Here is a 25,701-nt window from a genome sequence, read left to right as displayed (position 1 = left end):
GAAATGGAAAACTAAGGCAATTATGAAGACAATTTATATTTCATATCCTCTCTCTTCCCACCCCCAATACAAATGTACTGTTTAGGGTGAGGTAGAAATTTTATACCTGAATGATCTACTTCACATTGATTGAAAAGCTCTTCTGATATTCACTCACCCCTCTCCACTTCACATAATTAGAGTGTCTCTTCTGTGTTTCCATGCAATGGAGCTGGCTTTCTACTTTTCCCCATTTTAATCTAAAAGCTAGATTTCTGGACTCTTTTTAACTATGGATTAGGAGAAGGCTGTCCTCTACTCCATCATATAAATTAAACAGTCATGCTATTGCTTGACTTCAGAAGGCTCAAAGAGAAAATTTGTGTTGTTTTTCAGATTCATTTTTACAACCTTTTTGTCTTTTGAAATTCCATTGTGGATTTTTTTCAGGTGCATTTTTCAATGCCTCGCCATAGGTTAAATGTTAAACTTTAAAACATATCAAATAATAATGTAGTTTATCTGAGAATGTTTTAATGAATTGGTGATTATAGAATAGACATTTAAGACTCTATTCAATATAATTAACCAATTGCACACTTGTAAAATTAATCCAATTTCTGATTTATAGCCTGGGTTTTCCATTTGTTTTGTTTCTTGCTTTATAATCCATTTCAGTTAAGAAACTCACATAAGGTCTGATCACTGCTTCTTCCAAATAAAGGTGAATAATGTGAAGAAAAATAAAGAAATATTATATTTTATATTAAAAAACTTTTTTAGAAATAAATTTCCCCAAATAAATATTTTTCCATTTTTAAATAAATTTTTGATTTTCTGGCTTGTAAATCTAGGTTATCTATAATACCAGGCAGTATTTATATCAGTATATGTAATATCAGACAATATATTTACATCAGTGTATTTGTATTTATGTCAGTACCATATATAAAAATAAACCATCAGTGAAAATTCTAGCAAATTACACTAATTTTTTAGCAATGAACGAAACTAATATATTGCTTTTGCTGAACAAATAGTCAAACTATCTAATTAGTAATTAGATAAATACTGCTGAACTTGAAGTTCCAAATAATAAGATGAATCTCAACTAAATGGTATTTTATTCTGTTTAAAGCCCTTCTCCTTATAATTGACAGCTAACGTGCTACCTTAAAAACCCACTCCTGGTGCGAACATAAGTAAGTAACTGGCTTGAGAAAGAAAAGCAAAGAAATGTGCAAACTAAATATGAAAAATCTTAACTTTTCTGTGCCTGAAGAACAGGATTAGAAACTGATGGGTGCTCTAAATGTCTCAAAGAACATCATTACAATTTCTGTGAAATGAAATAAGAGTCATTTGCTTATTAAGATTGATTTTCAAAACGATAAACCACTTGAAAGCTACTTAAAATTGTTGTTTTCCTCATGATTTCTCTTGCAGCCAATGACATACTGAGATGAATTCAATTTGCTTATTTTCAAGTTAAAATCTCATTTTACTTGTTTCTCTTCTGCTTGTTATACATACACACATACACACACACACACACACACACACACACACACACACTCCAGTGTTCTTAAAGTGATTATATGTAAGATAATATAATCATTTCACACTGTAAGACAAAAAAGGGAAAAGAATTGTGTGTGTGTGTGTGTGTGTGTGTGTGTGTGAGAGAGAGAGGGAGAGAGAGAGAGAGAGAGAAGATAGAGAGAGGGAGAGGAGATTCTATATTACCAAACAGATTGCCAGAATTGAGAGGCGTATAGTATCCCTGATATAGAAATGTTTGGAAAAACAAATGCAGTTGCTGAAAACCGGCATCACGCCCTGCCTGATGATTAACCTTCATTGTGACCCAGAGTGAGTTAGCTGTGAAATTCCCAGTCATCTTCTTTTTCTATGACCCACAGCCACAAACAACCTCACATATCAAGCCCACCCGACAAGGATTTGCCCGGAAGAGGTGACAGGAACACTGGTGACTTGTCATTTCTACAGATGATATCTATTTTTCCGGAATCAATCAATCAGTTTCCATTTGGGTAGGGGCTTGTCACTTAACAGGGATCTAGTGTTCCTCACCCCAGGTGTGGCACTAATCCTCTTCTAGAGGGTCTGCAGGAATAGACTGATTCAGGCTGTTTAATGGATTTAATCTAATCAAATCAGGACTCCGGTGCCTCCCTTTGTCACATCTGATGCCCCCATTCCCAAATTAAAAAAGGAATACACAAGCACAAGCCAGCCCTCTGGGTCCCTTGGTACCTCATTATGTTGTAAAAATGACTTCATCACTCATGACAGAGAAATTAGACAGCCCCAACAGTGGCATATGGCAGCGGGAGAATCATTCTACCAGCTGCCCACCTGACTCTCTCCTCCCTCAAAATCACGTCCCTCCCCCCAGAGGCTGCTTCGGCACTGCAGTAGTAGGCTGTGGCAGCCGCAGGGGAAGCCAGACCTAGTAAGGGTGGGAGGAGAGGAGAATGGAAGGAGAGAGAAGCGTGTGTCAGCAAACCACGTGCAAGCCCTTAGGGACCCCTCCTCCCAGATACATCTATTCATCTCCTGGAAAGGGTATTTTCTTTTGTCAGAAGAAAAGAAGGCCTCTCCTGCATTGCCCCAGATGCCTAACCTATAGAGCCCACAATGGGAAGATGGCTAGATGTTTGATAGGCAGCTAGATGAGTGAAATAGAGATAGTCACCTCTGGCCTTAAAAGACTGGAGGACTATAAACCAATTCCATCATAGCAGGATGGTGGTCTCTTGCAGCAGGCTTTATGCTCATAGTCTGAATTATTTTCTCACCAAAAGGAATTTGCAAATATTTCTCACTGGAAGTGTTAAGAAACCCCTGCTTGCAATCCATGCTACAATGGATAAGTAAGTGTAAAGGAGAAAAGATGATAGAAGAGAGAGAGAGTGAGAGAGAGAGAGAGGGAGAGAGGGAGAGAGGGAGAGAGGGAGAGGGAGAGAGTATTTGGTGATGAGACTTAAGAATCTATTTACAATTCTTATTACAATACATAAAGCACATCTTCATTATTTTATTTCTGTGAAAGAAAAATGACAGAATAACACCAGTAAAATTATTTCTTTCTTAAAATATGAAGATGTGTTTAAAATATCTTTGTTCATCTTCCTAAAGATCATTCTCACATTTTCATAATCAGGCAAGCCAGATATTTACCTAAAGTATATCAAATTCCACTTACATAAATGCAAATGCACATTAGTAAACAGTTCTATAATCCATGTATTAAAATTTGTTCATTTTTAAGTATAAAGCTTCTCTTTTTTATATCAGTAGTACAAATTGAGCTGTATCAATCAAAATTGCAGGGAAGAACCTCTTCTTTCTTGTAGACAAAAGCTTTAAACTATCCCAGTCGCGCTCAAACCTCTGCAATCTTCTAGAAGCTCAAACTCCCAAAGGGCTGCGTCAGGAGAAAAAGGTCTAAATACCACGTTTTTTCCTCCAGAAAAATCACACTATTTGTCTAAGTCATTATCAAGTTTGGATTTTCCCTTTTGCAGGGAAAAGAACAGAATCACTCATGTTATGGCCAAATCATTTGGGAGCCAGTACACACACAAAAATACAGTATGTTTCTCCTGCCACAAAAATCTAAGAATCCCTTGGGCCTGCTAAAGCCTTCTCTCTCTAATTCGTGGATTTCTGTCCTGGATTTGGGGCATGATAGATTGCAGGCACTCATTCAGAGGGCAGAGGGCTCAGCTTGCTACTGAAAGTGAACTTTGCGATAAAGCACATAATATGAGGCAGGGATGATAAATTTCAACGTAGAGAGAGCCTGTGGTCATGTATCACTGGACACCTGAGTTTTAGTCACAATCTCTTTGTGACTTTGAGCAAGTCACCGCCTCCCTGATTCTCTATTTCCTTTCCTGATGGATAAAGTGAGAGAATTGGATTAGATGAGCCCTGTCCAGTTCTAATATGGGTTCTTTCTGTTATAGGGCGTTCACTATATGCTACAGATACATGTGATCTTCAATCTCTTATCTGAATAAAGAACTGTTTTCTCTTTAGCAAAAGTCAAGTTAGAAACCCAAGAAATAACTGAAAAGATAAAATGTTGCACTTGGAACTGAACCCTCTTTGATAAAGGATAGGGGTGGGGGAAATAACCTTTAATTTTCATCAGAGAAGCCTAACCTCAAACTTAAATGGATTTCTCTATGCACATTTATAATGCCTGGCCAGAGTTCAAAGATTGCATGCACTGAAATACTAGCACTCTCTACACTCTTGGCTATAAGTAATTTTTTAAGACAGCCCTTTACAAGCCTTCAAATGAGATTTATGACATTTTCAGTGAACAATAATTTTAATTGTGAATAGTGTGTATGGGAAAATAATTTTAAAGGCAGAAATCTGACATGTGAAAAGAGGTATTTTTATCACAATAGAAATAATCTTTTTGCATTACTAATACAGCAAACTTAAACACAAGTGATATTGAGTGATCATAAGAGGTTTTTTCTTTCAATTTTTTCTGAATTAAGATGTTATTAAAAATAAATGATAACAGCCAACAATTATTGAGTGCCAGGCATATCTAAGAACTTTACACATATTCTCTTATTTAGCTGTCATGATACTCATATTAGGTAGATAGTTTGATTAGCTCCCTTTTACAGAAATGCAAACTGAGGGTCAGAGATGTTAAATAATGTTTTATGTCATTCAGTTATTAAGTAATACATTCAGGAGTCTGAACCCATGCCATTTGGCTTTAGATCCTGTATCTTAACCACTATGTAACACTGCCTTTTTTAAAAGGTGCAAAACACTTTGTTGTGATGTTTATTTCATTTATTCCACAAGTATCTATCATGGGTCAGGGTCTCTTTGAGGTGCTAGGGATAGAGCAGTGTAAATAACAAGGACAAAACTGCTTGCACTCATGGAGCTTACATTTTATTGTAAGAAGGCAGTTATTTCTTAGTTATAGATGAGAAAGAAAAATAGTGGTATGATAGCTGGTAATAGTGCTACATAAAAAATTAAAGCAGAGTTGGGAAATCAGGAGGACAGGAGCAGAATAGGGAAATTTTTAAATAGGACTTAAATAATATTGCCACCTAGACAGAGGCAGGAATAGTCTTTGTGAATACAATATCATCCATTAAAAATATAGTGTTGACCAAACTTCCTTTGGTAAATCTGAACTTCTTTGGTTATGCCTTTGTAAAAATTTTGTTATTTCTCCCACTAAATACTTGACCAGGTTCCTCATCACTCTCTAAATGCAAGATAAAGATAGTTTTTTAGCAATTTCACATTCATAAATTTTTGAGTTACTGTAAGCCCTATGCTCTTTATTGTTTAAAGACAAAATTAATTTGCCTCCAATACCTTCTTATCACTGTATTAAATATGTTCTCATCTTAAATATTACAGATTTTGTGAGGAATCTTCCTTTGATTCCCCACTCTAAAGCCCTCCATGGATTTGACTAAGTTCTCCGGCCCAGGATGTGCAATAGCCCTTTAAGGAAAGGCAAAAGAAAAAAATGATGCAAGAGGTCTCCCTGAGACCCAGTTTCCTTTTGCCACTACTCCCCCCACCTTCTCTTCTCATTGAGCAGGAAAGCAAGAATACTTAGAATCGGACAAGAAAAAGGACCAAGAATCTGTATTCTGACCAAGAGTAGGGCTGCTTTTGCTTAATCCATGAAATGGAGAAGCCAAATCATCGTCATTTGTTTTTCACTGAGAAATCTGCCAGGAGGTGTAACCAGAAGCCCTTCTCTCTAGAGGAACTGTCTCCACACACTTCAGTTCCTCTACTCTAGTTCCACCCACAATGCTGATGGCAAACACTTTCCAAAATGAGCTTCTTTTACACCTAGAGGGAAAGGACTCTGTCCCCAGTATCCCACCCAAGGGAAATCTTGTTCTATTATTAAATGATCTATAGGGAAGGGAGAATGGGTATACAATGCCTGTAGGTGGAAAACTGGTCTTGCTGTGTTGTTTTTACTGTTTTTGAAAAAGGAAATATACATCTTTCAAGCAAATTCTAAAAATCTCTAAAATTTTGTGTTAAAAAAGTCTTCTAAGATAAAATTCTATGTAGCATGTATAGGACTAATTGGACATTCACCAACTTGTCAATAAAGGTGTCTCTGGGTGATTATTTATGATTTTTTATTATCCTTTCTTTTTAATATATTTTTCTTATTTGATACGTAATACTTTTATAATCAGAAAAGGGAATGATACATTTTAAACCTGTTTTCACAGGAGGCTGTATATTTCTCACTGTATGTTTTGTAATATTATTTTCAAAATAAAGCAAGTATGTAAAAGTCTTAAAATGTGATAAGGAAATGAATCTATACTCTTCTATCTGTTCACAAGATTTTACAATAAATTTTGACTTTATTTTCTCAGCCTTGGAGAATACAAAGCATTGTGTATGAAAATATTGTTTCTCTCCCCTAAATATCCACTTAAAGGTAAGGTGGTTTTGGATTCAAATAATAATTCTAAAATTCAGAAAATTTTTCCCTTGAGGAAAATCTACCAAACAAATTAGAACCTGAGTCAACATCAGTCTTTTCTTTACTAAACATGACACAAATGCTAGCAATGAGCTTGAATTTTTTTTTTTAACTAAGAAAACCTGTTTACTGACCTCCCAGTGTTAGAAAGAGGGAACACTAGGGAGCATCCCTAGTGTTTTTTCCTGGCAGGAAAATGTTAGCATTTTAACATTTGGCAAGCTGAAGGTTTTGACTCTGAAAAAAAACTTAAAGGCACAGTCATTGTATTTTTATTTCACATTTTATTGAGTTTCCTTTTTTCTTTTTTGGTGACTTGTTGGATGTTTTCCCACTGAAGTGAAGATATTTTACATATGTATGCTTGGAGTATCTTTCTGGGAAGTTTGTTTTGCTTTAGAAAATATTTTTAGGAAAAAAAAAGATTCAAGACACTGCATTTTGGATATAAAAGTCAAAACTCTAACGTGTTCATTACCAGTAATATTTAAGGGAATATTCCTTTACATTTTTCTGCCTTATATCAATTTTTAAAATTTATCCCATCCATAAAATTGGGTTCTCTACAGTTAATAATTTTCAGTTTAAACTGATACATTTTTTAAAAGAATATTTTTTCTCCTGTTGGGTCTGAGTCTTAACCATCATCATGTCAAGGTAAAGATGATATTCAAAAGGCACTATTCCTAATCTATTGCACTCTCCTCTTGACATTTTGAAGGCCAGTCCAAAAATCCTCACCCTAGGGGCATTAAGCCTAAAATAAATTTCCAAGAATCTCTCCCTAGGCCTTGGAGATGACTGAGAAATCTTGCGCAGGAAAACACCTCTGGTGAATGGATTGTAGGTGACAAAAGCCAAGGAAGGGGCCTTGGAGATTTCACTGAGGGATAGGGAGAGACCAGTTTAGGAAAGCAGACAGGAGATCAAGACTAGAGAGGTGCCCAGTTCTAATTACTTCCCAGGAAACCTTGACCTTTTGCGGGGAGGGAGAGGGGTAAAGTCATAGGTACACGGTCTGAAAGAAGGCCCAAAGTCTTTATTTGGGGTCTCTATGTAGCAATATCTGAAAGGGCGGAGTGCATCTGTTCTTTCTCAGCTTAACACTTAGATTCAAGAAGCATTTAGTTTTATTTATCAAAATACACACAATGAAGCAAATGAAGCTGTCTCTCACAGTCGGCGTGCCAGGCTGAGCTCCTTGACACCCCCATCCCATCAGTCCTTTCGCCTCGTATTTCGGGGTGCCTCTGCAGGTGGCGCTGGGGGCACTGCTGAGGGCTGGCGCTAGGACCTCGGCTGCAGCCACCACCGCGGCCAGGCTGGAGGCCTCTGGAAGCAGCTGAGCGCCTTCCCCACCCCCGCCCCTACTCAGCAGAGCTCATTAACAGGTGGAGTCGCACCCGGGGCGCCTGAAAGCCCGCCTGGCTCTATAGAAACAAATCCTGCAGATCCAGAGCACCATCTGGGCGGGCTTTTTTTTTGCGCCCTACGGGGCGGTCAGCATCACAGGGAGCAGGGGCACCCGAAGGACGTGCACACCAGAGCGCAGTGACGCCCCCCATCCCTTTGTGCCCTCGGCGGCGCCGTCTCTGCTCCCCCGCTCCCTGCCTGGCCTCAGCTCCTACCAGGCACGGAGGCACGTCGACCATCTCTCGAGACGCAGGTTACGCCAGGGCAGGGAGGCGGCGGCGACAAAGTGCGCCCGCCCTGGAAAACCCAAATCGTTCGGGGCGCCTTTTTCTGGAAGGAGGCACAGTGTTCCAGCCCCGCGAGTGGGTTCCAGGGTACTAGGAGACCTCGCCCAGGAGTTCCCCAACCCCGCGGGGCCGTCGCCCCTGCCCGCGGCCTCCGCTGCCCCTCGGAGGGTACAAGTCCCACCTCCCCGAGCCCCCGCCGGGCCCGATGCTTTACCTGTTGGCGGCCAGCCGAGAAGCGATGTAGCCGCCCGGAATCTGGGTGATGATGTAGCCCCAAAAGAAAGAACCGTGGATCATCCCCACGGTTTCCGGGTCCCAGTTGAATTTGGCTTTCTATGGGAGTAGGAAAACAAAACAAAACAAAAAACAGGTGGAGCGAGAGAGTAGGGTCAGTGCTTGGGCTGAAAATTCATGTTCAGTAATTCTCGGTCGAACAGCCCTCACCGCCCGGGGTACTCCCAGCATTCTGAGCATGGGGGTGGCTTAATTTTCGTTTCCTAACAAAATTGAATCTGTATCTTCTTACAGAGAAGAAATGCCTCTTTTAACTGAAAAACCGTGCACGTTTGAAATGGATTGTGATTAATAGCGAAGTTGGGCGCCCTGGCTTTGCCCCCGACAGCTGCCAGGAAGGTCGGATCACCTCCGTGAGCGAGGAGTCATCAGGGCTTGAGTTTGGGAAATGAGGACTCCCCACGAAGGGATTCTGTTCGCTGGCTGGGGAAAGAGACACCTGACGCCGGTCCACTTAGCCCCCACCGACCACGCAGTAGTGGAATCGCTTGGAGAATGGAACCCAGCTGGAGAAATTCTGGGGAAGGGGGGTGGGGCGCTTGGGATGGAAGGTGCTGAAGTCGGAGGACCTAGTAGGGAAGGATGGTCCCAGCACAATGGGGATGGGCATAGGCCAGAAAGATTTGGAAAAGCCCGGGGAAACTGGGGGACTCAGTGAAGAGGAAGGGGCTGCTCAGAGGTGGTCAGAAGAGCGGGAGAGGGTGTGTCTGAAGGTCGGGGCCTAACTCCGCCCTCACCAGCCTGGTCCGCTGCACAAGGTGAACCTTACAGTAAACTGGGGAGAACTCTCTGCGCAGGAAAGATGAAAGAGCCCTTATCCGGCCTGGGGAACTGGGGACCCTTATTTTTTCCCCCCTTTGAATAAAATTTTGAAACCAAACGCACTTTGCAGTGTTTCCCGGAATACCCAGGGCCCATCAGCGCTCACAGCTTCCCATCCAGAGCCCGTCGCAAATTTATCAACCCAACCCCCAACCCTTGCTCTGCTTGGCTTACGTTAGCTCAGATCTCTAAACAGGAAGTCAGGACCCACGGGTTTCTGTGACCTTGACGTTGACCCTCCTCTCCCTAAGCGTCACCCAACGCACTTCCTAAGATTACGGGACTGGCTTCCCCGTGACCCCGAGGCTGTCCTGCGCCGCTTCGGCTGCTCTCCGACAGTCAGGTGGGACGCTCCTAAAGACCCCTCGGCTAAAACTGCCGATATGTGTGCACAGTTGTTTGATTTGTTTTTCGGTTTCGTTTCATTTTGGTTAAGGAGAATGTTGGCGAGAATTGGAAGCCGGGGGAAATTAGAGCTAATCTGCTGCTCTATTCTTCCGAGTAAAAGAAAATAGTTCGATTTAGTTTTAGCGGACAGTATTAAGGACCAATTCCTTGTATAAAGTCACTCTCCTCAAAAACCTAGTGAGCTAGATGCTTTATTTTACACTTTGCAGGGGAGAAAAGGAAGGCCCAGAGAACAGAAGCGACTTGCCCCAGCGTGAAAAGGGCTTGATTATTATACTGTCGCGTCCCAATCTAGAAGGGCAGTGCTCGAGGGGCCGGACAAGCCTTCCTCATTCAATGGGGATAGTGGGGCTTAAACAGGTGAAGTGGCTTTGCGAAACCACAGGGCCAGCTGTTGCCCACCTCCTTGATGACCTTGCCCCCGCGGTGGATGGTGCTGTTGTTGACCATGTCCACGATGGCCACGCCCAGGTTGCAGCGGATGCCGAAGGAGATGCAGAAGCCCAGGCCGCTCATGATGGCGATGATGTAGCGACGGGGCAGCCCGAAGCACCTGCAGTCGCACAGCGGCGCCTTCTTCTCAGGCACCTCGAGGGGCTTCCCATCCTCTGTCAGCTCGATGGTCTCCCCGGTCTCCTGCTTCTTCTCCAGCACCCTGCGCGGCACACCGTGGGGAGGCAAGGACGCCACGGGTTAGGCACCCTCGACGCCGGCCCATTACCAGTTCCCAGGACCGGTCAGGACTCGGGGGATGGGCCCTGACCTGCTTCCCCTCCCTCAGGGGTTAGGGTGCTGGGGCGCCACCAGGCTTCAGGACCTCCCGGGCTCTCCAGCCTTCTTCCAGTCTCCCTCCCCGCGGCAACATCTCTTCAACTTTAGTATCTTCTGTCCTATGGCAACCAGTGCCCATTCCCTCGGGATCCACCCCACAGCGCCTTGATTCACATACACCGCCGGAGCCTAACTTTCTTGCGGGGTCTGCAGTTTGTAAGGGTGACCCGAAAGGCGCCTTCTCAGCGCCTGTGTAGACACCTTCCGCGCGCAGTGCTCTGCCCAGGCGACACCCGCTTTCATCCAGCCACCCAGCCTCCCGAGGGCTGCTCCGTGGTGGGCGGGCCCAGGCACAGTCCTGCACCCACGCTACCCCTTCCTTCCCAGCCAAGTTGAAGCTTTCCGGGTTGAGGACACCGGGATCCCCTCCCCCCCTGCCCGCCAGCTAAGCCCGGGAGCCCCCTGGCACCAAGGCCTGTCCCGTCCGGTGCCCAAGCGGAGAAGGTCTGTGAACACTCTTTCAGTGTCACGCACTCTCCTTCCCCTTCCTCCAGCCCCTAGGATGCCAGTTCAACAATTACTCTCCTGTTACACAGCTTACTCTTTTATCCCTTGTTACTTGAGTTTGAAACAAAGGCCTCCACAACATATGGCCGACACCTAAGATTCCTACTGCCAGAACATGAATAATTAATTATTCACAATCTTGTGTCACTACTATCTCAGTTACAAACACCGAAAAATGTCATGGACCCATTTCCAAAGACGTAAAATGAGACTCCCAGATTATACCAACACGCCCCCAAATCAACTCTGGTAAGATGTTCCACACCAAGGTAGAAGATCTCACATTTATGTTTCGTTTTGTGTTTCTTAACTTGCATAGTATTTCCTAAGATTTCATCCCACTGATTCAGTTGCTTTTAGGCTTTCGTCCTTGGGGGGAGGGGAAAGGGGAAAGCAGAGCGATAGAATGCTTTTACTAAAAGCTGATAGTGCTGTTTTGGTCCACAATACATCAGCGAAATTTCTATTAAAAAGAAGGGGAATGTGAAGGGTAACACACCGTGGACCCTTGAGATGGATATTTAAACAAAGAACCTCTCTGTTTACGATTTGCAGATGTTTTCCAATCCACCATATATCTTTTTTCTATGTGTGCCCCTTTAAATAATTATATCCACACACAATTGTTTTCATACCCACAGGTAAAGCGAATGAAAATTTTAGATCAATTTCAAGAATGCATAGCTCGGGAGATGGCTGTCAAGTAATTTGAGGCCACCAGAAAAAAATGTCAGACTTCCAAATCCTACAGAATACCAACTGGGGAAACATCATAAATGTATTTGTGGCTATGTTAATACTTATTCCTAAAGCCCAATTCCAATGTTAGAGTACACGGCAATTTATTCTAAGAGAGAAAAATTCAACTAATGTGATTTTTTTTCATATTGGCTTCATATGCTCATATATGCAAAGTTAAACTCTGCACCTGAACTCCCCACCTGATGTCAGTTGAGCTGGGAAAGAACAGTTCTTTCCAGGGCAGCTGCGGGACTGCAGGGCCCTTGCAGTATCTACTGCCGCATAGGTGCATGATGGTGCCTACAAGAAGCCCACCAGAACCAGAGAGATTTGGAAAATTGGGAGGTGCCTTGGTCATTTTCTTTACATATCCTATACATTTCCAAAGGCTTCAATTTCCCAAATGCAAAACTTAACACTCTCTTAGAATCATTTATCCTTTTGTTTCTGCCCTTTCTTCTTGATTTTCACATTATTAAGAAAATGTGTATTCATTTAATATTCTTGAAAAAATTTAAAGTTGTAAATTTTACAGAATAATTAGTATAGTGACTACAGGGAGGATTAAAATTTTAAATCATTTCTAGTACTTCCAAAGTCATTTTGCTGGTTATAATTATGGCTTTTCTTAAAAGCACTGTGACATTTCCCATGCAAGAAATAGACTTCTAGGAGAGGTCAAATAATTAAAAATGCATATACATTGTTTCAGATTTAAAGAGAGGAACTGTTTCAGCTATCAATTATTGATATATTTTGATTCTTCTTCCTTCAGTACAGAAGGAAGATTCCACTGGGGGATTCTCTACTCAAGTGGTTTTAAAGCTGAGACCCAGCTTTCTTTTCGCCACTACTCTTTGGAATTTTATTGATTAATTTTTTAGGTGGTTGTGTTTTTTATTCATTTTTCTGCATTAAAGGAATTTAATTTGGTGTCACTATAAGCAACAAAAGAAAAGCTCTTTGAACAGGTGCAGGTCATTTCTTAATTGTAAAGAGGATAAATCCTCGGTAGGAAAGGATAAGAATCTGCAGGTTCCAAAACAAAAATCACACACACACACACACACACACATACACACACACACACAGCAGACAGGTTAATTTAGTGCAACATTCCTGAATTAATAAGTAGGTTTCCAGAGCAGCCCCGCTTCAGCAATGAGCAACAAAAAAGATTTTCCGAACATATTACAATCTCTCTAAGCAACCAGGATTTAAGGAAATAGCTCTGCAGATTTTTTTTCCTGCTGAGTCCCAGGCAAACATAGGTTTGCTTTTCCTTACCTGTAGATCTGGCCGAGGGATTTTCCAGCAAAATTCTTTAGTCCCTCTTTCCCTGGGGTCAAAATCCTTTGTTTTACCGACTCCATTCTTGCAAACCTTGGTGTCGGCTCTTGCCAGATTTAAATAGAAGTCGCTAGGAAAGGGGAGAGTTGCGCATATTGTCTTAATCGCTTAAGGTAGTTGTAGGTTTTTTCTTCTCAGCAGAACGGTATCGGTGTGCCTCTTGCAAGAGTGTGAGTGAGAGAGAGGAGGGAGAGTGAGAACGAGAATACAACAGAATAGCTGCATGCAACCCACGGGTTTCCTAATAGGAGTTGGTAGACACAATCAGAAAGTCTCATTGGAAGGGGAGGATCCGGTGGCAAAGGGCGCACGCAGTGCCCTGGTATTTGGGCGGGTGCAGATGAGTCCTTGTCCTGGAAGTCAGTCCACTGGAAAACAATGTAAATTCCCGGTTTTGAAAGCCTTGTTGCTGTCAAATCTTCTGCCTTTTAAACGTGGGCGGAAATACCACAGAACCCTTGTGTAAGGACAAAGTCAAAAGAATAGTACTTTTAAAAATGGTGCCTTTGCTGTAAGGAGCAGAGCAATTCCAAAACTCATGGGAGCATCTTAGGTCTCAAGTGAACGATACTGCTATTAGTTTTTCCTCCTTGCCCATGATCTCCTCCCATCACGCCGGCGCAAATTCTGCTCTGCAGTAGAGTCGAATTAAGATGGAGAAAGCTTGCTGCTCTTTGAGGACGTGAGTAAATAACAGATACACAGTTCTGATTTGGGCAGCGTCAGGGAAGATTTTGTTTTCAGCACCGCTGACAGCGCCCGTGTGGGCGCTTCTCGGAAAAATGGTTCAGCACCACGGACAGAGTAAGTTTCAGGAAAAGGGGAGGTTTCTTTTGGCTGGCCAGGTTGCCAACTTTCTAGGGGAACTGGGAGGATGGCCCTGACCAAGGGCTATACAGGGGATCTTCAGGAATGGATGCTATGGAAACCAAGTGAGAAGATGTCATCATCGCCAGGGTTTGCAGGGAGAATGGTGCATTTAGCTCTGCAAAAGAGAAAGACTTTATTAAAAATTGACAAGTTACTTCTAGTTTCCTATGTTTTGCCCAGCACGCTGATGCCAGCTCTGACAGTGTTGCAGGGAAGGAAGATTACAACACATTTTACTTATGTTTGTGTTATTTAGGGCACCGGGGCTCCCTTGAATATAAAATATATGTATACAAAGTGCAAAACTATATTGTTCCTGTGTTTTGTTTTAACCCCTGATAGGTAAGAAAAAAAGGAAGGAAGAAAGGAAGAAAGAGAAGGAAGCAAGAAAGAGGGATAGAGGGAAGGAGGGAGGCGGGGGAGGGAATAGAGAAATAATAAAAAAAGAATAGTTTTCCTGTGTTCTTGGTTAAATAAAAGGCAAGCAGTTTAATATAAATTCCTTGGAATTGTATGCTTCTTCACTTAACTAATTTTCAGCACACTACTGAAATACCAATATACTGATGAAATTTGTGGCTATACCTTGTGCTTGTTAACAAATTATCGTTGATGATATTTTCAAGATTTATTTAAAATTACTTATAATCTTTTTAAATGTAATTTTTATTTTGTACCATCTTCTCCTAAAGCAGAACTACAGAGAGAAATTCACGTAAGATATTTGCTTTCACATATATAAGAATAGCATCAATGAATCTATTTCATTAAGCAAAGCAAGAAAACTATGCAAGCTTAATGTTAATTATTAATGCATTTGACATGAATCACGAACCTCTTAGATGAAATTCAGGCAAATAGTTACAAAACAGATTGTCCTTGAAACACATTCGCAAAGTCAAAATCCTTGGATTTCCTTTAAGCCAACAGGGGGAGTAGATTTTTCTTAGGGATTCTGTTACCATATCTCAGAAGTATGGATCTAAATACAGAATCATGTAAGAATAGTACCCAAATAGGCCAAATAATACAATGAATATGCATACACTGAATGGATAGCTGAAAAAAATTTCAAAAGTAGCTAAAACTACCATTATTAAATTTAATATTTATCAAATTATATTTTACTATGAATTATAATAAAGAAAAGGATACTGGAAGCAGCTTTCTCTTATTTTGTTGTGCATTAAAATATATATTTCCTATTACAATACTGAACAAGATTTTTCTAAAACTCTGGAATGCCTCGAAATAGTATCTACCCCCAAAGGTGATCAACTGTAAAAAGGGAAAAAAGAAAACTCATTAAACTACTTTCTTCCAAACAAAAGATTCAAGCTAGTCAGGACTTGACTCATCAAGTGTTTTTCAAAATATCTAAGTTTTTCAAATCTTTAGTGAAAAAATTCATTAAATTTAATTCATTTAGGGATATCCATTATTTTGAAATTCCAGAAAGTTATATAAAAAATAGAAGTCAAACAAATATCTGTGAAGCTAGGATGGTGACATAAAAATGATTTTTCCAAGCATTCCTGCCTAAGTTTCACCCGAAATGATTAGAGATCTAAACCACTGGCAAACTTGATTGTTAAGTCATATATGTGTGTGTGTGTGTGTGTGTGTGTGTGTGTGTGTGTGTATATATACATATATATTCATATATACACATATATATGAATGATACAAATCCAACACAAAAGCATTGTTTGTAGAGTAAAATAATTACATTCACCTTATTGAAATCAATGTCATTGGCTCTCTCCTCCATTCTCTTGATAAAAGTGTGAGTGTTTAAATCAGAATTACTGCTAATATTAATTTATTCATACTAAAAATATTTAGTGTTAAAAATTTCACTAGGTTCTGGGGCTGTTCCCTGAAAGATCTCACAAGCTGCATGGGAAATAGACACATAAATACAATGACAGATACTTCTGGGTGAAATTGGACAAGTTAAGTAACCCAGCCTGGGAATATAAAGTGTACAGAAAAGATTTCAGGAGGTGATATTTCCTTGTCTGTCTTAATACTTGAAGAGAAACTTAGTCCTGTAAAAATGATGACAGCCCAGGAAATTGGGTGGGGAAGGATGGTGGCACTTGGGGAGATCCCAGCCAGAGGAGACATCTTGAGCAAAGTCATAAACAAGGGGAAAATGTTGTATGTGAAAAATTACAAGAATTTTTGCTAGGCTACAATTTAGGCTATTCTTAATAGCTACACCCAATATAAGAGACATATATTTAGATATTACTTACTAATCCAACATATTTTCTTCATGCATGGTCCCCAAATCCAAACACTGAACATGTACTTTTGTGACCTTACTTTCACCAGATTTATCTTTATGCAAGGAAATATTAGTAGTTATACATATGACATTAATTTAGGGACATTGAAAAAGTCTTCCATTCTCTGGACACCTTCCCTTACTGTTAATATTTTCCATCCAATTTTAGCCTTACATTACATTATTAGGCAATTCTTTCTCTAGTAGAATTGTCCCCTTTATCCAAGCACTCTTAGCAATGAAAGGAGAAGGTTTCATTGACTATAACTAACGTGTGTAGTGTTATAATTTATGAATGACTTTCATTTACATTATCTCATTTATTCTTTGGAATGATTTTTCAAAATAACATTTCATTCCCAGTTTTCTTTATTCCCAGTTTACTGAGGAGGGAAATGAGATTTAATGAATTGCCTGAAGTCATGCAACCAGTGATGAAGAAGCAGCATGGATTAGAGTAGTTTTTCACCATTTAAGATGTTAAAATACAGATTCTGATTCAATAGCTCTACAGTGGAGCCCAAGAGTCAGCAATTCTAACACGTTCAGGGCTGCACCAGTGGATCACGATTTGAATGTCAATGGTGTCGAGTATGAAACATGAAATCAGCTCACCTGCGTTTGGGTCCTGGTTCTGCTGATTAGCATCCCTGCAACTTTGAATCAATTACTTAACTTTAATAAACTTTGGTTTCCTTATTTGTACAAATGAAGGCTTGTAGTAAGTGATCTCTATCAGCCCTTCCACTTATAAAATTCTATGACTTTTTCATTAACCTATTCATTGATGTAGAACAATATTTTCTTCATTTCTTCCACCGTAAGATTTTTTTTATTGTATTTGAACTAAACAGCTAATAGTGAACTGAAAAAAAATGCCAATGATATAGAGAAATATGTTCCTTTCTGAAAGTTCTATTTTCTTACATATTTAAAGAAGTCAATTTATTGTTTGTGTTTTACTGAGTATTATTAAGTTTTATAAGCAATTGTTTAAATAATTGTCATCATAGTAGTCTTTGAAATTTACATACGATATTACCCAATAGCAATGTTATGTTTGTATTTGTTTATATCTTTGTGTTAGGAAATACTTTTGAGAGATCATTTAAATGTCTTGCAAATGTTGCCCTCTGGTGGAAGGATATGTTATTATTTTAGAAGCAATTGTCTTTAATTATGTAATTAAAACTGTTTTTCTTTCTTTCTTTCTTTCTTTCTTTCTTCCTTCCTTCCTTTCTTTCTTTCTTCCTTTCCCTTCCCTTCCCTTTCCTTCCTTCCTTCCCCCTTCTTTCCTTCCTTCCTTCTTTCTCTCCTTCTCTCCTTCTCCTCCTTCTTCTTCCTCTCCCTCCTCCTTCTCCTTCTTTTTGGCACTTGTTAAATTAAAATCTACACCTAAAAATATGAAGCATCCTCTGTGGGCAATATGTTTGCAATTACCTGACCAAATACTAAATGTCCTTAGAAATAACTTGGTTGTCTGGGAGTCCCTCAGTTAATGAAAGAGTCATTATAAAGAAACTTCACTCTGTTAAGATTTAGAAATGACATGGTAATCATGGGGTAAAAATGGGTTAATGTTTTCAGTCCCAATAGAATAAATTGTGATAATTTTATAAGTATTTTGAAATAGTTATATAAGTTTGATAAGTTTCCTTTCTCATCACCAAATATACATATATATATATACTATATATACTTAAAGGCATTATAATTAAGGCTATTTATAAATCACTGGTAAGGTGTTTTTAAGGCAAATTTATTTCAAAAAATATTTATCAACAAATATTCACTCAACAGATATTTGTACTCACTGTGGGCTAAGTTCTCTCTAGGGTATAGTAAACCAGTTGACTCAGCACAGTTTTATAGCTTTTCATAACAGCTGTACAGCATGCACATTCCTAAAGAGAAAACTGTTTTGGAAAGGTTTTTTATAGTATGGCTTTATTTGACTTTGAATACTTAAATCAATGTTCATTCTAATTACACCCTTCTTTCAGGTTGAGGCTATACAAATAAGCTCTAGGATTCATCTGTGACATTTTTCTTACCAAGGGTTTTTAAGTGGACAGTTTTTAGTTTAGCTTTATTTGAACTTGCAGTGTTAGCTTCAGAGACATTTCCAAGAAATTATGATTATACAATTTCTTGAGAAGCAGAGATAGAAGAAATAACTTAGTTTGTCTTACCCACATCTGTGTACATAACTCAGTACTTTGCACTGCTATATTTAATGGCCTAATATAAATTATCTTTTGATTTACCTGTGATCTGTCTGATTTAAAATTTGGAAGTATAAACTGCAATCTCAAGTGTATATATTTAACTACCAGAATACATGTATATAGTCATATATGTAATGTGTCCTTTTTGTGTACATCTTACTCTTTATAATTTACCATTAGAAAGATGTATACATTTTATTCCATTTCTTTCTTTGTGTACCCAAGGGGAAAAAATTCTCATTCACTTACACAACATTGTGCCTTGGAAAAACCCAAGTGTTAAAGTGAATGAAGACCAACTATTGCTCTTCTAATGCCAGAAAAGTATTCCTAGTTTTGAATCCCACACTATATACATACAGCAATGCGATAAATTACAAAAGGACTTTGAAAGTATTAGCCTCTTTAAACTCTCAAAAAATTTTTTTCTTAAAGTAAAAGCTGTGATTGTATAAGAGAATATTGGGAAAAAATTAATAGAAAAGAGATGCAACTTGTAAAGAGAATTAAAGAAATACACACTTCAACATGAAGGAGTCTAAAACAGAGATCACCCTGACTTAAGGTATTTTACAGACTAATACATAGATTAAATGACAAGTAATATGTAATGTTCTTCGGGTCTGATGAAATATTACCTAACTGAAATCTCTCTCTCTCTCTCTCTCTCTCTCTCTCTTTGAGTCCTATAGGGATGCTATTTTGCTTTCATCATCCTGGGTTACTGATTCCCTTTGGGTACCATTATGCTTATCATTCCAGATTATGGAATATGGTATTCCTTGGAAGAAAACACATAACATTATTGAAATCACCCACTTGGCTGCAAACACCTAGAGATTGTCTGTTTAACTTCTTCTCACTGTTTTCTAAGTTATACTGTGAGAGGCACAAGGTGAAAAGATTTCATTTCTAGAATATTTAAAGTTGCCTTTTCCAGAGTAAATATCTGAATACATAGTTTGATAATAGGGTAGAATATTTAAAATACAGAATATTTAACTGCTATAAGCATACTCTAATCATAATTTTGGAGAAGGAACAACAAAAATGTAATGAAATGCAATGGCAGCTAGAAATGTTTTCTAACTGCTGCCTTCTAGTGGTCAAATAGAAAATTTTCTTTGACCTAAAAAGGCTAACCTACAGCTGGTTGATTTTAATTATTTGAAAGTCAGCAGGAAAACATGTTTCAAATAATATTTATATTATATGTATGGCTTTTTTCCTAATACAAAGAATAAAAGGGCACTGATAAATCAGGATTGAATAACTGTGCAATTTACACAATTTTTTGTGCCTGCTGGTAGGATTATAATAATAGTAAATACACCATTATACCGTGGTGAGAACCACAGTGGGTAGGTTTTATTGTGTAAAATGGAGAGGCTGTGGTCATTCGCTGAGACTCTGGATACAGAGTGCCAATACGTTCGGTCATTCATTGTGGAGAAGCAGAGTCAGAGCTCTTATCAAACCATACCTGAAACCTGCCCTCTAACTAGACTGATCTTCCAAATTTTTGAGTCAATGAACCCCATTTAATTAATACTTAAGCCAATTGGAGTTGGAGTTCCCATTACTTATGACTCAGAGTATTTTGATTTATCACCTTAAAAGTATTTTATGAATGGATAAATGGATGAATGGAAAAAGGATGGATAGACAAATCCAAGGTTTAGAATATAAATTAAAAGTACTGGAAAGAGGGAAGGGTCATGTAAGAATAATTATAGAACAAAATATTAGAAAGGCAGAACAGGGTAAGACAAAAGATAGCCTTAAATTTCAAGTTAATTCAATTAAATGTTTATTAACATTGCTAAGTCATAATTACATGCTCTTCCTGGATACCAGGGAAGAAGAAATAAATAAGACACGTATCTTGCTCTCAGAGACCTCAGATTTTAATTAAGAAATTTAGATTTTTTTCTTATGGGTAAGTGGAAAAAAAAAATTAATCATGAGCAAAGAAATGATTTTATCAAGCACAGTAATGTTCTTAGAAGTTTATCAGGCAGCAGTATGATAAACTGTGTGGAGAGAAGATGAAGGCAAAGGGGTCTCAACTCAGAAACTAACTACTGTAACAGTCTGTGTGTGAGCCAATAAAATATTTTTTAAAAATAGTCTCCTTTCCCCTATGATCATCAGACTTTTAACTCATTCAGGGATTGGGGAAAAATTATCCACAGACACACAGAGAGTACAAAAGAGCCATCATTAGAACACTTGTTTAGATCAGTTTGAAAATTATGGACTCAAATGACATTGGGAGATTGCTTCTGTGAGATAACTTAATTTCTAATAAGTATATTTTATTTCTCCCTAGCCCACTCTCCTGTTTCATCACTGGCATGACCCCAGACATTAAAAGAGAAAAATTAGCACATTTATTTAGTGAGTGGAGAAAAGGAAAATGTCAATGGCAAATGGCATCAATCAACAGCCCTTACTCTTCTACCCTTGGGCCCTTCACCATCTAAACATTCCTCCTCGGGACAGATGCAGCTAACAATGGATCTGATGTGACTGACTCCTTTTAGACTAAGATGACTCAGGAGCAAATGAACCCCCCATTCTTTGGCCACTTGTATTTTCCTTTTAGGGATAGTCCTCAAGGTTGAAATGAGTCTTGAAACAATATCAGGACGTGCAAATTGTGTGCAAATCAACCCCGCTATTTGCATGGAGCTCAGCTTTCTTATAGTGCTTCCTATCCCAGAGGCTATCAGAAGAGGGTAGTTGGGGAGAGGAGAGTAATTTTCAATAGTTCATGACTTCAGATTCTAGGGAGGCAAAATTTTGGTAATAACAGAAATTAAAGCACTTTTCTACCATACAATACAAACATATCTCTAATGCATTATACATTTTACATTTAGTTTAACTTTTATTTTATCAAAGTGATATATGAAACTAGATTTAGAAGTCAAACTTTTTTTTTTAACAGCAGCAGTCCTTTGACTCATTTAACCTACTGACAATTCTTGCTACTAAGAGGTACCACTTTTGTGGAGATTAAATGAGTGTGTGTGTGTGTGTGTGTGTGTGTGTGTAAAGGATAAGGGAGTTCCTGGCATAGAATAAGTAAGCACTATGTGTGTCAGCTATTATAATCATTACACTGCTGTTGGCTGATGTTCAATTTTTGACGTCTATTGACATCCTCCTTTGAAAGATGAGGAATTAATTTTAATTCTGCTTTACACTTCTCTCTTTCTCTCTCTCTCTCTCTCACACACACACACACACACACTTGCTATCCCCCATTCTCTCACTAATTTTATTTAAATAAAAATGTAATGTTAATAGACCAATCAGAATAATAATGACAAGCAACTCTCACAGGATCACACAGTTTAGTGGCAGAGTTAGAATTCGAACTCAAGCCATCCACCTCTCCCTGCTCACAGCCAAACCATAGGGCTACTTTGCTTTCATTTCCTTTCTTATATACCATTTTCTTTTCCCTAGAGTTCATAACTGTATCCTGCTATGTGTTGATGTTGTTTTATTATGTTTCTATATTCCTGTCATTAATCCATCTCAAAACATACCAAGAGAACTAATTTCTCTTGATATAATCAAACTCATCAGGTAATCTATTAGTTCCTTTTTTTCCCCTGGATACATTTCTCCTGGAGCTTTCTGCCCTTCAGTCTACACTAGATGCTTTCTAGTTCTGTCATATAGATGCCAACCTGGAGTCCTCAGTCACCATCACTCTGGGGGGCTTTCCATCTCTCTTCTGTGTCACCTTCTTGCTTTCTGGATCCTATATCCTTCCTGGATCACATACTCCCACAGTTTCCTGAACCAGGAGACTGTTTATGTATATAAACAGGGACCTGCTATTTATTTATTTATAACAAGTCTTGTTATTTGAAACCCTGCAAATGTGAAAATTGATTTTTTCTACCTTCACACTTGATTGATAGTTTTGCTTCTATGAATTCTAAGTATTGATACAATATTTTTTGATGGCATTGTCTCATTGCTTTCCATCTTCTAATGTTGCTATTGGGAAGACTAATACCATTCGGATTCCTGAAGCATTGTGTATGTTTTTTTTAAAAAATCCTTCTCTGGAACCATTATGGTACTCTATCTCTAGTGTTCTGAAAATTTAATAAGGGACTTTTTTGTTGTCTTTGTGCTTGTCACTAAGAGGCAGAGCATTGTATGTCCTTCAAATCAAGAAACATTCTTATTTAATCTTCCTGATAATTTCCCCTCCTCCTGTCTACAGGAGTTCTCCAAGCTTTTTCCTGGAGAAGATTAAACATCTGGTAACCAGCATTCTCGGAGCTGAACTGAGAAAGGAGCTGGGGATAGGGTCTTACTATTCAGTATGAAAACTTTCATTTTTCCTCCTGACTTCAGTAAGGCATCTCATCTCACCCCAGACTTCAGCTACACCTCTGTCCTTGAGGTCTGGGACTATATGATCACCCTGCAGAGATACATTTCCATATTCTTCCATGATAGGTGAGGTCCATTTTCTTGTCTGCTTGTCTGTGTAGGCTGGGGTGGGTCTAACTCCTCTTCATATACAGTTGTGGCAAATCATCTTTTTTTAACCCTCAGTCAACCATCCTGCTTTCAGAGTTACCTGGTCATTTCAATTCCCAAGCTTTTCCACAGTTTATGCATGAATTAGATGAGTTCCTTTTGGCTTCCACTGAAAGATGTTTAGAAATCACTCTTCCCCACTCTCTAGGTCACTTTGCATTTGTCTATCAGCTTTCCATCATCTAAAAGCTGGGTAACATCTTCTAAATATTGTTGCCTGGCGTCCCATTCTCTTTTTTCTTGGGGGTTTATAGCTTTTTAAAAAACTTTTTCACCATCATTTTAGTGAAACGTTTGGAGAAAATGAACACAAACTATATGTTCAATTATCCAAATTTAACTGGAAATCTGTGTCCATTTTATATTTAAAACAAAACTCAGTTGAAAACTTATGTCCACACAAAAACCTGCATTTGAATGTTTTTAGTAGCTTTATTCATAATTACCAAAACTTGGAAGTAATCAAAATGTCCTTCAGTAGGTGAATGAATAAACTGTGGAATATTATTTACATACAGTGGAATATTATTTAGCGCTAAAAAAAACATGAGCTATCAAGCCATAAAAAGACATAGAGGAATATTAAATGAATATTATTAAGCGAAAGAAGTCAGTCTGAAAAGGCTACATACTGTATGATTCCAATTATGTGAAATTATATGACATTCTGGAAAAGGCAAAATTATGAGACAGTAAAAACATCAATGGTTGCCATGGTTTATGGGGTAGGGGTGGGTTTGTGGGGGAGGGATGAATAACTGAAGCACAGAGGATTTTTAGGACAGTGAAAATATATCATATTGTTGGATAAATATAATTATACATTTGTCCAAACCTATAGAATATATAAGACCAAGAATGAACCCTAAAGTAAACCACAGACTTTGGGTGATTATGATGTGCCAATGTAGGTTCATCAATTGTAACAAATGTACCACTCTGGCGAGGGATGTGGATGACGGAGGAGGCCGTGCGTGTGTGGAGGCAGGGGGTACACGGGAAATCTATATAATTCTCTTCAACTTTGCTGCGAACCTTAAACTTCTCTTACAAAAGGACTTAATTAAAAAAAAAAAAGAAATCCCTACCTTTACTGTGTAAAATTCGAAGCAGGGCCCGTGTTTCTCTTTGTCAGGCATAGATAAAACACAACATTTGGGCTTCCCTGGTGGCGCAGTGGTTGAGAATCTGCCTGCTAATGCAGCGGACACGGGTTCGAGCCCTGGTCTGGGAAGATCCCACATGCCACGGAGCAACTAGGCCCGTGAGCCACAACTACTGAGCCTGCGCATCTGGAGCCTGTGCTCCGCAATAAGAGAGGCCGCGATAGTGAAGAGGCCCGCGCACCGCGATGAAGAGTGGCCCCTGCTTGCACAGAAACGAAGACCCAACACAGCCAAAAATAAATATAAAAATAAGTAAATTTAAAAACAAAAAAACAACGCAACATTCATCACAGAAAATATTCTAATGTCTGAGCCTACACCAGTTTTAAATTTCCTCATTCAGATCAGAGTTAGATGATCTCACACAGAATGTTAAATTATCTCCTCTCTAATGAAGCCTACTTCTCCATCTCCATCTTAATGATTCTCATTCTTGCTCTATACACACCAAGAACACAGGTCAGATGTGAGGGCCTTCTCACTGGCTCACTATCATATTATCCTTTAAATTTTTTTCTTTGTTCTAGATCTTAATACTACCTAAAAATATCTTTTCTCCTGCTTATCTGTTTTAGTTTCCTGTTGCTGTGGTAACAAATGAACACAAGCTTAGTGGCTTAAAACAACACAAATATATTTTCTTTGAGTTCTGTAGGTTAGAAGTTGGACACAGTTCTCATGAAGCTAAAATCAAGATGCCAGCGTGGCTGCATTCTTCTAGATGCTCTAGGGGAGAATCTGGTCCTAGTTTTTTGTTGTTGTATGTTTGTTTTAAAGAAACTGATGTTTATTTTCAGTCAATCTTACTTCATTTTTCTGTGGAGGAGCCCGTGGAAGAACAGCTTAAGACCACTTAGTGGTCGTTCCTCCTACCAATTCAGTGTCCTGAGCACTGGGAGCTGCAGACCAGTCCCCAGGGGCAGGCTGAGCCCTGCAGTCTTCCCTAGGGAACTGGTGAATAGGCACAGAGGGCACCTGTGCCTTCAGATGCAGGGTCTGTAACCTCAGATGGAGTGGCAGTAAGTTCAGGGGCTGGAGTGTTATAAATACGCTTATAAACAGAGTGTTTCTTTTTTAGTGTACTACACATTCCGACAAATTGGAGCACTCTATCGCTAACAAAAGCCCCATTCTCTGTTTTTCTGCCTTTATGTTCACTGTTACTCTCATCCTGAAATTCCTCCTGGGTCACATCCTTTCCAGCAGCAGCCTACACTTCCTTTTCAATCTCTTCAGGATTCTGTACAAGTAGAGATAAGGCATGACCTCTCATGGGTGCTCACGTGGTACCACACGTGCACAGAACTTCCTGGGCCAGTGTCCACCACGTCCAACCCACTGTCGTTGCAGAGGATGGCATGTCCACATAGCGCAGAGGAGAATCTGTTAC

The 25,701-nt window shown here is 39.3% G+C and overlaps 1 protein-coding gene across 1 annotated transcript in view; it reads right to left on the bottom strand.

The window, feature by feature from the left end:
* The window catches only part of SLC17A6 (solute carrier family 17 member 6), a 35,602-nt gene extending 22,400 nt beyond the window's left edge, over positions 1-13,202 (bottom strand). The window contains exons 1-3 of the mRNA XM_059929602.1: positions 13,117-13,202; positions 10,153-10,405; positions 8,441-8,559 (exon numbers count right to left, since the gene is read on the bottom strand). Of these exons, the coding sequence (XP_059785585.1) occupies positions 8,441-8,559; positions 10,153-10,405; positions 13,117-13,202 (458 nt within the window). The remainder of the gene's footprint in view (positions 1-8,440; positions 8,560-10,152; positions 10,406-13,116) is intronic.
* Between the last annotated feature and the right edge of the window lie 12,499 nt (positions 13,203-25,701).

This window comes from Balaenoptera ricei, chromosome 8 (assembly GCF_028023285.1).
Source record: "Balaenoptera ricei isolate mBalRic1 chromosome 8, mBalRic1.hap2, whole genome shotgun sequence".
Classification (NCBI taxonomy): Eukaryota; Metazoa; Chordata; class Mammalia; order Artiodactyla; family Balaenopteridae; genus Balaenoptera; species Balaenoptera ricei.
The sequence above is the reverse complement of the archived record's forward strand: the minus strand, read 5'-3'. Positions and strand labels throughout refer to the sequence as shown.